The following is a 13,775-nucleotide window of genomic DNA, read 5'->3' as shown; positions in this document are numbered from 1 at the left end:
CGATGTCACCTTGAGCTTTGTGACATTTAGGGGAGATTTTTCAACACCACACTAAAAGAGTCTCTGAGCAAAATAACTACGCGTCATAGCCGAAATGAAACCGACTAAAGAGGGGGAGTCCACAGAGAAACAAGAGGGGGTTTTTTTTTACACAAAAAGGTTAGAAACGTAGGAACTTGACTCAATGTCAAAGTCAAATCTGCCAAATCTCTCGACGGCAAAGTGTCACATACGTGTCTATTAAAACTGGACCAAAACAAACCACACCACTGTGCTTTTGGTAACAGTTGTCTAACCTTTAACCATGAGCAACACTTGGCTTGACATTTCATACTCGCTGCACATGAATGGGCCGATTGTTCTGCACGATTTCCAGGACTAGACCGAAGCCTCGCCTCTACGTCTACGACACTACATTCGTCTCGTGACCTTACAGGTTCAAATCCTTCCCTCCATCCCATCCTGGAAAGCCTCTCTGACTGTGTTGTTGTGAGTGGACTCGTCATCCCCCCCCCCTCCTGTCTGTGACTCCCAGGGAAGCATGCTCAGTGTGAGCGTCTCTGTAAGCCAAAGGGGGAGCTGGCCGCTTTCCCCCTGCTTCTATTTCTACATAATATCCATTTCTCTGTGTGTGAATGTGTGTTAGAAAATCCTCCTCCTCCTCCTCCTCCTCCTCCTGCTCAGCTCCATCCATCCATGCTGCTCCACTTCTTGTCATCTCCTAACAGGCTGGGATCCAGGGGGCTGGAAATAACCTTCACATGGCAGAGCTTTACCCAGCTATCTCTCACACACAGACTGCCGCCACCACCACCACCACCACTGCTGCTGCTGCTGCTGCTGCTGCTGCTGCTGCGCCGACTCATGCACACACACACACACACACACAGGACACAGACGCACACACAGATGCATGCCAGAGCTCAGCTCCTTTCACGGGAATGACGGACAGCGCCACTCACCACTCCATGGACCAGGAACTCAAACAGTTTGCTCTTGGTGGCTTTCCTGGCTCCCCCCGCCGTTTCCTCCGTAGCCATTTGCTCAGTCCCCTCCGCTCACCCTGCTCAGTCTCCCCTCTCCTTCTTTTGTCTTTCCCTCTCCCTTCACCCAGCCTCCTGTTCCCCTCCCCTGCTCCACTTTCCTTCTCTTTGTGCTCTCCTTTTCAGCACTGCCTGTCCCTGACTCTCCTTTTCTCTCTCTCTCGCTCTCTCTCTCTCTCTTCCCTCCCTCTCCCTCTGTTTTGAATGTGCAGCAGCCCTGCCGAGTCTCTCACTGTGTGTGTGTCTCGCTCACTTTTTAGTTGAGCTGCCTTCCAGGAGCCCAGCACGTCCCTTGGAGGTGGAGGTGGAGGCGGTGGGGGAGCGGTGCGGGGGTCTGGCAGGGGGGTTTCAGCCAGCCCACCCCGCTGCTCCCCCGCACAGCTGTTGCATTCCACTGGTAAGATAAGGGCATGAGGCGGGAGAGAGGCTGCTGTTTGGTCTAAACGGGGGCTGGGGAGGTTAGAATCAGTTAGCCATTCCTTTTCTGCAGCTTCCCCCTGGTGACCAACCAAGAGGCCAGGGTCAGCACACACACACGTGTTTTCATATCATTGTGAGGACACATGCCCTAACTCTAACCTCAACTCAATTCTAATTCCAAGACGCCTTTAAAGTTGTGGCGTCCAGACAAAAATGTCCCCACAAAGACATTTTTCAGACCTCACAGATCTATAAATACAGGTACACGCACACAGGTTTGCACACTCAATCTTGCCGTATTCCTAACCTTGTCCATAATAACTAGGTAATGACTCACCTGATTTCAACGTTTTTTCTTGTTCTAAACTTAACCAGTTCCCCAGAAATGAGGCTCTGTCTCATTGGGACCAGGTTTTGGTCTCCTTGAGGACTACTGGTCCTGTCAAGGTCAGTGTTTATGCCAGATAGGGTCCTGAAGAGGTGGCAAATACATGCACACACACACACACACACAGCTCAGAGTTTGAACTCATTCTCAAAAAAGGACATTGGGCTCTTAAAGGGGCCACGCTATATTTGAGGAGGTGGGTTTCCATCCGCCAGTTTTTATGTTACAATCTGAATAAGGGGAGACATCTACTAATTTTTAAAGCCATTTCTCTGTTAAATATGACAATTGCAGTATGATTTGTGGCATAATTTTAGGTCTAAAAATGCGTGGAGAGGCTGGAGGGTTTTATTTTTAAGGCGATTGGAGGGTTGGGCTTCAGTCACACCTGTTATTACTAAGAAACAAAAATGTAGGAGACTTGATTTAATGAACGCTTTAAATCAAAACAAAGAAAATGGATTAGTGGTGTCACTCCCCCCCAGCTTTTCAAAAGACGGCACTTGCTGCATTTCTAATGTTGCGAGATGAGATATTTTCATCTCGGTGTGACATGTGTGCACTTAAAGACGCCACACGTGAACAGGCCGTTATCTCCTCCAAAGACCCGCAATTGAAATGAGGGGGGGGAAGTGTGTTTGACCGCTCTTCACAATAGTTGAGCTAATGTGCTGCGAGGCCACTTGACAAAAGAAGAAGGCCACGTCAAGAGCACCTTCATTTCCTATGTGTGCGCGGCCGGGCCTTTGTCAGAGTGCATTCATAGGTTACGAGTGTTTCCTCCGCTCGCCTCATTAGCTTTACCTTTCACCCACAGGCTACGGCCAGGCTGTGGATGTGGCTGTGGCTGCGGTGTCACATCAGACAAACGGACTGCTCTGGCACAGCAAGGTGACTGTGACGCCCGACACGTGGAGCTGTTGTCATTTGTTGAAAGGTTAAATAAAATAAAGTAAAAACACCAAGGACAGAAGGATGCCACGTGAGGAATAAAGAGTTAGTGAAGTGTGGGTGAATCACCGAATGAGTGAGGGCATTTTGTCTGGTCCTCGCATCTTTAAAGGGCTTTTTTCAGGGTTAAAACCTGGTTTTTAAGGTTAGAAAATTGGGTAACAGTTAGGGTAAGGCCTTTAGTTGTGTGTGTGACCTTGTATTTCCTACCTTTTTATGACCTTTTCTGGCATAAACACTGACCTTGTCAGGACCAGCAGTCCTCATGGATGAGGCCTAAGAACCCAAGTTTAGGGTCAGAGATAATGCTTTGTTTTAGGCTGTCAGTGCCGTGTCCTCGGAAGTACAGCTGCACAAACCTGTGTGTGTGTGACGTGACATGACGCGTCGTCTCACACTCCAATTACACACGAGCCCGAGCTTCGCCCGTCACCACACAGGTCGTTACTCTGACTAACAGCACGCCACACTGAAGTTGATGACTCTTTCAGGATCCCTTCTTCTCTCTCTCTCTCTCTCTGTCTGTGTCTCTCTCTGTCTCCCTCCCTCTCTCTCCCTCCCTCTTTCCTTCCAGAGACGTCAGAACAGGGTAGTAAAATATTCATGAGGTTATTTGAATGACAAAGGAATTGAAGTGGGACAGATTCAAAAGGAGGAGATTGGCCCTTTTTGACACATGATGATGAATTTACTCTCCTTCCTCTGCTGTCCTGGTGTGAAAGACGGCAAAAGAGGTGTCAAACCAGGTTTCAAAGAGGGACAAAATTACAAATAACCCCCAACGGTTTTAAACTGAACATGTAAAAACCTTCAGTTTGTCACCACATTGTGACAAACGTGCTCCTACAAAAACGTTGCAAGGCAAAAACCTGCAGTTAATTGGTTGCTTTTGGACATATGGTTAGTGTGGGACATGTAGGCCAGAGGTTATGACCTTCCGGAGAATCTGTCAGGAGCATTTAAATGAACCCGCGTCTTCTTTATCCGCTGTACCGAGCGAAAACAAGGGACATCGCCGGCAAAATGTACGTCCTTCACAGCTTTGATGATTAAAAATCAAACATATTGATGGACAAATGTTGTCCCTCCCCATGTGCTGCTATAGCAGCTTTCTGCATTGGTCTGCTTGTTGCTGACACCTGCTGCTGAGATGCGTGTACTGCTGCGGTCCTGGCAGGCTTTGAAGAGCACCAGGAACCCAAAATCCTTCACTCACTGCCGCCTAAAATCCATCCATCTCCTCGCCGCAGTCAAAACTGCAGCATCGACATCGGACCACACGCACATTAACCTTCCATTACGCAACATATGACATGGGACTTCAGTGCATTCATCACACGGGCAGACAAAGTGGCCATGTCAATTTCCCACAAGGTCAAAAAGCTGAGCTTATCCACACAGATTCGCAGACTCTGCCAATACCCCCACCACCACCACCACCAAACCCCCTCCTCCACCTCCTCCTCTGTTTCCCCAGCGACGACACGTGGGCATAACAAAGAAATCCAGCAGCCTGGACGATGCAGAGGGGAGCCTTGAGAGCAGGAGTACCCCCTGCTGGAGCCCCACCGTCTCCTCACCAAAGCCAGTCGCTCTCACCAAATGGTACTGTCCCAGTGTGTAGCAGACAGGGAGGGGTGGGGCAGAGGGGGGTTAACAGGGGGTGAAGGAGCAGCAGCAGTTTTATTAATGACCAAGAGAGGGAGCAAGCAGCCAGACAGGGAGGAACCACATGAAGACCACATCAGTTTTTTTATCCTAAACTATAGACTATTTAGTTAGGTTTTTTTGGGGTGGGGGTTGGGGGACGGTTATTCTCTCAACTTTCTTATTTGGCCACAAGAGGGACACACAGAGCTCATGTTTCACAGTCCACTTACTGTCTGGCTGCACTATCACTTTACACTTCCTCGCTGTGCTTCCCAAACCAGGACGCCTTCCTTCTCAGATATCCAGAGGAGGAAGAAAAAGAAATATGAACAGTGATGAAAATCTATCACAGAACCTCACAGCGTTGTCATGGTGACACGTTAAAGCATACACTCATTCATATTCTCCACATGATTCCCAGCTGACACCGGGGGAAAGACAAACTGGACAAACTGAACTCATATTCACACCTATAGTCTGTTTAGAGTTAACCTAGTTAACCTAGTTTACCTAGTTAACCTAATCTGCATGTTTTTGGACTGTGGGAGGAAACAGGAGAAAAACACACACACACACACACAGGAAGAACATGCAAACTCCACACAGAAAGGTCAAACCGGGATTTGACCCGGTGACTGTCTCGGTGTGAAGCAACCATACTAGCCACTCAACCACCGTGTGTCCCCTATGTGAAACAAAATACAAACTTGTGTATGTATGATGATTATGGGCCAGGACACTCTTCAGCTCCATGAGTTTGATCCCAGTTAAACAAAGGTGTAATAAAAATGCACAATGTCTTATCTCTAGTGTTTTCTGTTTTTATTTTAATATAACGTACAAATAAACTAGCAAATATCATATGAGCGCCTGCTCCTTTTTTGTAATGTAGATTTGTAAAGCGTGTTCATGCACATGAACAAATAAATAGAGAAATAAATGTTTTTTTGTGATTTGAATGCTATTTTTGAAATAAACTAAACTAAACATTTTTTTCCCCATTTCTTTCCTCACTTTGAGTCTCCGACGCAACAACAGGCTGAAGTGGAGTGAAAGAGAGGAAGAGAAATCCATACTCTTTGTCTACGTTTCGGCTCAGGAGTCAAAAATAAAAGGGAAAATTGATACAGGAGTTGGAAAAAACGTACAGTTTCCAGTGGCAACGTGTACATACCAGAAAAACCACGAACATGCCCTCATCAGCGTTATTGTCGCAGACAGATGAGGTGCACGGGGGGAGGTTTTTTTGGACTGTACTGAGGCCACGAGGAAAAGTCTGATCCCCTCCCACCGCTGGGCCCCTCTCTTCCCTTTCTTCGGTTTATGAGCTGCACACAAAAACCCAGCTCAAGCTGCTCAGAGGCCATAGCTTGAGGAAAAGCTACTCAATGGGCATCAAAGAGACTGTACAAAAGCACACTGAGCCCGCTACCTCCACCACGGGGGGATTAAAGAGGGGAGACGTACATTCAGGAGGTTTTTTTTGAGCAGCAATAAAGAGAAACATGGAAAGAAAGAGTGAAAAGTCTCCCATGACGGTTGAAAATAATGAGGCATCTGCCGATATTCTGCACTCAAAGTGATTTGGTGCAACGCGTCGTGAAGGAAACCTGCCCCTGTGGATTTGTTTTTTTTTTTCAAATTCCAAAATGTACGTTAAGCGCCAAAACCCGGGAAGCGGCAGATAAGGAGTTCAGGGGTCGAGCTTGTTTGGGACAAAGAGTCTTTATGGTTCAGCTCCTTCGGCTGCTCCCGAAAAACAGGGAGTCATTGTGGGAGCAGATGGAAAGACGGAGCAAACACTAATGAGCAGAGTTTACCCACAAGCAGCGAGCTCCACGCCGGATCACGCCTGGAGCATCACCTGCTCCGGGGCATTTCCTGTTTGCTGTAGCCATGACAACGGTATAATCTGCCCAGTGTGCAGAGCTGAAAGCCAATCGGACGACGACGACGACGCAGGCTGCAGTGACTTTGAAAGTGGAGCAGCAGCTGGTGGAGCAAATGAATGAGTCAAACTAAGAGAAAAGAAATGCTTATTTTTGAGGCAGTTTGCAGTGACTCAGCAACACTGGCCACGAATAAACCCAAGCACCCTGAAAAATTAAAAGTGACGAAAGAGAGAGGCGACAGTACGAGGGCAGGGTTGAGCTGGGATGAATTAAATGCGTCCATTTTCATGTCAACTTTTAAAAAGTATTATCTCAGGGTCAAAAAACACAAACCATCCAAGAAGCAATTACATAAATAAATTGCACACAGATTTAGATCCTCTAAATCAGGGGGGAGTCAAACTCAAATGACCTGAGGGCCAAAGAGTGTCCAGTCTGGTCAAGCGAGGGGAGAAAAACCAAGTGTTCAGTAGATGATTTGCGATACAAGCTTCACATTATAACACAATATTCAATCTGAATATCACAACAAAACAGGATCATCATGATGTTTCTCTGACTTTCAAAGTAAAAGCGCTCGTTTATATATGGAGCAGTTGTATAGTTCACGATAAAAACAAAATAAATCTACAATTAAAACACCGAACAAGCTTATATATGTATTTAATAGTGTAGTGTGATCATGACAACTGAATTTCTTATTATTGTTATCATTACAAGAATACGGTAGTCTATAGTCTACACAACCAAAATCCAATAATCTATATATTATTTACACGTTTCTAATATTGTGACTGTATTTCCGAAATCCAGCAAGCCAGATATTATATAACATATAGAAGAATATGTTGTGTCTCATTTTCACCCAGTATCATTGATCATTGTTTGAATTGGGGGGAAAAAGCGCGACTGAAGAACGGGAATTAAATATAGAACATACATTATTTTATTCTGGAAATATTTTTAATAACACTAGTATAATATGTGTATATTCTTTCATATACATACAGTATTTTATAATACGGAGCAAAGACACCTGTTCATTTATAATTAGGTAAACTATTATCTACTACTAACGACTAGTATTTTTAGAGGTAAAAAGATTAAGAGAGGTTATAATTAAGAAGTTATATTGTCTTACGACCAATATACACCTAATATTATACTTGACTTGTAAGTAATGAGCTCTTTGGACACATAATTTTAATGTGGATTGTACTGAATAACGCGCTGTTGAACGGACCTGTCGTTTAAAAGAAAACAAACAGCAAACGAGCGGATCGTGAAAACAGTTCCAAGTACATCTTTTTGAATAATTCAAAGCTTTTAGTTGCAACATGTAATTGTGCAAACGTGTGCACCAGCCTCTCTCCGCTCATCAGAGTGTGGTGCAGTATTGAGATTTAACATCTAAATGGGTCAACCTGCTGCTTAGTGAGCTGTTGCTGCTGCTGTTGCTGCTGCTGCTGCTGCTGCTGCTGCTGCTGCTGCTGCACCGGGACACAGACAGACACTTTGTCTCCAGGTCAAGTCCAACACTCTAATTACTCAACTAGCACCACATTAAAAACGCGGGAGTAATATGCAACTGGGGAAAAACGAACACACGCGGTGGTTTTATAGGTGGCACAGCGGCGATTAAATAACCTGATATAATCTGGAGAAGGGCACAGAGAGAAGGGAGAGAGCGCCGTGTGTAATTAGGTTACAAAGCGCTTTGTTGAAAACCATAAAAATCTATAATCTCATTGTTGGACCGGCCACAGTGGAAGGTCAGAGAGCTGTGTGGACAATGTGTTAGCTTCAAATTCGTCCGATCTCTGGTAAATACGCCGTATGTGCTGAGAGGAGAACAAATGTGATTGTGAACAGATGAAGTTAAAGTGATATATATATGTATAATAGATACAGAAGTGTGGCTATTTGAGGTACTGACACATAGTCAGTGCTTATTCTGTCCATGTGTCCCCAGTCTGAGACATGTAGACTAAACAAAAAGCTCGCCTCATAAAATCAATGCCTACTTAAGTCCATGGCATCTAAATAATGGTGTTTATCAATTTCTTTTGTTGTTAGACGGCCATTTCTGGAGTTCTCATTCTCCTGCACCAAAGTCCATTGAGAAAATCAGTGTTTTTAGCTCGCAGGGACATGGGAGCTGCTGCTCCACCGATGCCTCATTTGCTAAGTTTGAATCACTTAGTTACCTCTAAACTACATATTCAAAACACTGATGTCGCAAAATAAGACATTCGAACATGATGATAGAGGCAAAAGTGGATCAACGACTCCTGCGCGCTGTGACGTAAAATCGCTGATTTTCTCTATGGAATTTGGTGAGGAGCGTCTCCGGTCGGCAACATCCATCTAACAAAGTGGAAACCATATTCTCTAGATGTTGTCACTGGTATGGAATGATTAGGTGAGGCTTTTCTGACGTAGGTAAAATCTGTTTCCACTCATGTCTCGAGCGGCACAGTCAGCGTCCATTATGTTTCAGCGATGGCTGAAAGAATGGTCATCAATAACAGAACCGAGGCGCTCCAAGGTCTTCAGACCGTTTGCTTTGTCTGAAAATATTCCACGTCAATATCTTCACATTTCAGAGGCTGAACCCAGCGACCTACTGTATGTAGAATCTTTCTCTTGATAGTAATCGATTAGAACAACAGCAAATGATTTGGGGTTTTGGTTTTTTTCAAAGACGTTCTTTCCACTCCCGAGAACTGCCGCAGCATGTCAGCTCTAATATTTAGTGAAATCAATAGTTCCCATAACTTGTCCTGTAATCTCATTTGTTTCCAGGGTAACAAGCAGAGCCCGCACATTCCTCTCGGGCAAAAAAAGGAAGTGTCCCCATTGTCCTTTTATCCCTGCAAAAAAAAAACAAACTGCACAACACAACACAAAGCCATGGGAACATTTAATTGGGTGACCTGCTATTGAGGAAACAAAGCAAAAGGAGTAAAGCTCACCGTTCACAGAAAAGAACATTTTAGGCTTTTCATAAGGATCAGAGTACACTACTTAATACTAAAATGATGTAAGAGTTTGAAACATTGATTTTGAGTTGTTTTTTTCCTTTTCTAAAGAATTATTATTTGCATTAAAAGATCATTTTGAAAGACAGACCTCGTGAAATAACAAAAACACAGGACACGAGTTACTGACTTTCTTATTTCCTTATTACACAATAAGTGAAGTGAGGTAGAAAGGATTTCTTAATTGTAAAGATTCATGTACAGATTCTATGTGTGTTATAATTTTACGGTGTGCCTGTTTGAGGACGTGGAAGTGGCTCTTTTAGTGATATACATTACAGTACTCTATCTGTCACATTTCTACTTATATCCCCTGCATTTCTTTCCCGTGCAAAGTTTGCAACCCGTGAAACAACAGACTGACTGACGTTCCTTGCGTTTAGACGATATTTGTAATAGTGAGATTAAAAAAAACCCTGCAGCTGTGTGTGTGTGTGTGTGTGTGTAAGGGGAGATAATCCTGTGCGTCTCTCCTTATATAAAAAAAAAAAAAGCCAGGTCGAGCATTGAGAAGACTGTAAAAGGAGCTGATCCTGTGATCCTCAATCAGACCTGAGGAGCTGTGACAGCACCTTGCATACTAATGGGACTGCTCTACTTTTGTGCCAGCAGCTGGGTCAGGGAAGACTGGAATCTGAAATGTTAACTATTTCTGTCCTGTTTCCTACTGGAGACAGAATAACTCCACAGTTCAGAGAAGCTTGGGTTCTGCCTATACGGCCTGATAACATAGAACAAACCTGAACAGAGAGGAAAAAGCAAAAAGGCGGCGGCATGATCTTCCACAGTTGCATGGAAATGTGATATCTGGACATTATCTTTGTACAAACCCATTAAAACGGCTCGGAAAACATTGTGACAAACCAACACAGCAGCCATAAATGATACGGGACATGACAGAATGCACACAAAGGCCTGTCTCAGATTGAAATGGAGTAAAAAAAAGAAAGAAAGATGGTGCTATCTGAACAGCAGGGAGCAGATGAGTCACAGACTCTCCAGAACTCAACACACAGTCCACTCATACACAGACAAACACACAAAAGTCGCCAGTAGCTGCTCAACATAGCACTAAAGCTGCAGTAGGCAGGATTGCTGGAAAACTAATTGACTGTCAAATAATTATGCCAATAAAGCCCCAAAAATCCAAGAAATCTCAGTAAAACTTTAACAACTGGGACGGGTAAATCGGGGTAAATCGACCCGTAGCTGCCCTCGCGGCGCTTTAGGCCAGGCAGCGACTCTATGTTCAGCACATTTTCTATCACTCATCGTTCATATCCATTCACACAGTGCCGGCACAGCAGTCAGGTTAGGTCTCTTGCCCAAGGACACAAGGAGCCGGGAATCAAACCCACAACCTTTGAGTTGAAAGACGACTCGTGCTACCGCTGAGCTACCGTTAATGACCAGACACACTCACACACACACAGAGACAGCAGCTCAGAGCGAAACTATTTTGAAGCTTGATTTTACACACACCGTGAGTCTGCGGCCTCCTGGTGGGTGGTGAATGTACTGCAGGTGGGCCGTGAGACGACATTTACAAACGATCTGATTTGTTCGCGGTGAATTCGCCGGAAAAGGAAGCTAACCACAATACCAACTTGTCTGGTGTGCAATTGTTACACACTGGCCCTTTAACCAGAGGAGGAAACTGATGTCAAACAACAGTTTCTGCTCCAGCTGAAGTGAATATGTAGAAACTGGAATATACAATAAATTTCATTTTCCTCTGCATCAGCAAAAATAGATGTGGATTCCACTGTGTGTGTGTGTGTGTGTGTGTGTCCCATTATCCCGCTGCTGTGTGTACACACTGTCTGTCAGCACATTAACACGGTCCAACTTAAACTTTTCCTGCTGAGATCCAAAACACACAGGCTGGAAGAGTGCCGTTTACATTAGAGTGCGTGTGTGTGTGTGTGTTTACACATGTCCTGATTCAGACTCAGGGCATCAGAGCGTTAAACTTCCTCTGTTGGATATTCTGCACCAACAGAAAGTTACTGAGAACAACAACATTATAGCTAGAGGAGAGACTTGGGAAACTCTGCGCTTCCTCCTGCTGCTGCTGATCTTGACTGAACTCAAATGAATTTGTATTTAAAAAGGCACATGATATAAGAAATGTATTTTATTAAAATAATATGTATAAAATAAGTCATCAGATATGAGGGAATATGTTTATGTTTTTTGTCAGAACAGTTGGTCAAACATAGCCAGTGGTTATTCAGTTATTGAACTATTCTGTAATAATTGCAACAAACGCTCCGATTTGTCAGCTTCTTAAATGTGTATATCTTCTGGTTTCTTTGCTCCATTTGACAAAGAAATCATTAAAACTGAATCATTTTGGTTTGTGGACAAAACAAGACATTTGAGAAAACACAGTTTCAACATTTTCAGACATTTTAGGGACCAAACAAGTACTCGATTAATCGAGAAAATACTCTACACGTCATTCGATTATGGAAATAAATGGCTGTTATGGAAACTACACGGTCTCAGCACCTCTCTCAAAAACATCTAGACCAGAGGAGAAGACGAACGACGGTCTGGATTGGACCCGATTTATTCTGCGCATGTGTGAATCCGCAGATACTTCCTGTGATGACACTTGCCATAAAACGGATAACGAAAAAAGTGTATTCATTTGAATAAAAATAACAATGAATTATATAAGATTATTTCATTTAAAATCCCCTACACCTAGCGCGGAGAACATCGGGTTTCCGATACGGATCAGGAAGCGACCCAGGTAAGAAAGTGAGGCCACTTCCTGTTATAAAGGCTGTTTCCAGGGTTAAGATTTGCACTTCTGTTCTGTTTTAAAAACAAAAGTCCTTAAAGTGCTTTACTTTAAATTCAGTATCACCACACACTAATACTCCACCACTGTTGTGATTTTACTACCCTATAAGGTTAAAAAAAGATACCACAACTATACTTAATGTAACAGTTACCTTCAGTCGTCACTGACAGGATTTGGCATCCTACTTTTTTATGTTATCTAGGAAATTCAAAAACTATGGACTGGTGATCTGTCCAGAGCGTGACCCCACCTTTCGCCCTATGTCAGCTCCCCCATTGACCCTCATGCGGAGGATAAAGTAGTAGAAGACGGATGGATGGATGGATACCGGAAAGCACAGAAATAGAGCTTTGCGCCCATATACTTGTCATTACGGTAGCCCCTCGGGACTTACGTAGAACGACCGTCCAATCACAGACAAGACAGTACTGGAATTCCTAAACGGTTGAATAACTGCCAGATATCAAAAGTTGAAGTTATCTTGGAAAAAGGAGCAGAAGAACTCACCCATTGAATATTTTTTAACTATTCTACAGCCATAAATTCTAAATAAATCCAAGCATCCTGATTATCATGATGGTCATAAGAGGGTTAAATCAATCATAGTCAAGCACTGGTTACTCTGAGGTGGCGGGGAGAGGAGGGGCCCCCCCAAATCATATTCAGCTGAGGGCCCCATAAAGGCTTGGGTCGGCACTGGGTCGGTGACCAGAAATGAATTAAAGACATGCGTATAAAAGCAGGAGAGGCAGGCAGGACAGGAGGATGAGCTTCACTGTGCATCCCCTCAAAGTGTCTGATTCCCACACCAGTCAAGGTTAACAAGCCACGATGGCTGGTGTCTGCATCGGCTGGAAAAGCGAGGAGGAGGAGGAGGGGGAGGAAGGTGGTGCAACTATACAGTGAGCTGTGATGATGCAGACAGACTCACACACACACACACACACACACACACACACAGAGGGAGCTACTGTAGCCCCCTTAAATATTCGCCTCTACATTCATCCCCACTCCCTGCACAATACATTGTGCACCATGCCAGGGATTAAACCTAAATACAACACGAGGTGGGAATTAATCCTTGCTTGGGGTTTTATTTATTATGTATTTATATATTTAAAAGATGCACAATAAATTTCAGCTACACGAGGGAGGGGAGGGGGAAAAAAACTCCCTCTTAATCCGTGTAGCCTGCAGGATAAAGACAATATAGAAAGACTAGTTTTAATGGTGGATGCGGATTCTGAGCAGACACAACAAGGCAGTAAAATAATAAATAATAATAATAAAGGTATCACAGGGAAGCACGAGCATGACCATACCTTTCTCTCCATCACTGTGCGCTTCTGTTTTTTGGGGCTACAACTGTGAGCAGGATGCGTCTCTCTTTAGTGGAGGTGTCCGGTCCCCTTTTTTAAAAAAAAATAAAAAATAAAAAAAATCCTCCTTTTTCCACTCCTGAACTTGCTCACGGCTTCCACGCACACGCAGCAGCGTCTCCCGTTCACTTCCCCATCGCTGGAGTGGACACAGCTGCTTGTGTACGCGTCTGATCAGCGCTGGCCTGTGGGACGC

The 13,775-nt window shown here is 44.3% G+C and overlaps 1 protein-coding gene across 8 annotated transcripts in view; it reads right to left on the bottom strand.

The window, feature by feature from the left end:
- smarcd3b (SWI/SNF related, matrix associated, actin dependent regulator of chromatin, subfamily d, member 3b) overlaps positions 1 to 13,774 on the bottom strand; it is a 41,788-nt gene extending 28,014 nt beyond the window's left edge. For 3 of the 8 annotated variants that reach the window (XM_044039850.1, XM_044039855.1, XM_044039874.1), the window contains exon 1: positions 963 to 1,821. In XM_044039850.1, coding sequence (XP_043895785.1) covers positions 963 to 1,040 — 78 coding nt within the window. In that variant the 5' untranslated portion in view covers positions 1,041 to 1,821. Of the gene's footprint in view, positions 1 to 962; positions 1,823 to 13,522 lie in introns of those variants that run through there. The other 5 variants (XM_044039890.1, XM_044039907.1, XM_044039882.1 and 2 more) reach the window with 4 other exon arrangements.
- Between the last annotated feature and the right edge of the window lies 1 nt (position 13,775).

This window comes from Solea senegalensis, linkage group LG1, assembly GCF_019176455.1.
Source record: "Solea senegalensis isolate Sse05_10M linkage group LG1, IFAPA_SoseM_1, whole genome shotgun sequence".
NCBI classification, from domain to species: Eukaryota; Metazoa; Chordata; class Actinopteri; order Pleuronectiformes; family Soleidae; genus Solea; species Solea senegalensis.
The sequence above is the reverse complement of the archived record's forward strand: the minus strand, read 5'-3'. Positions and strand labels throughout refer to the sequence as shown.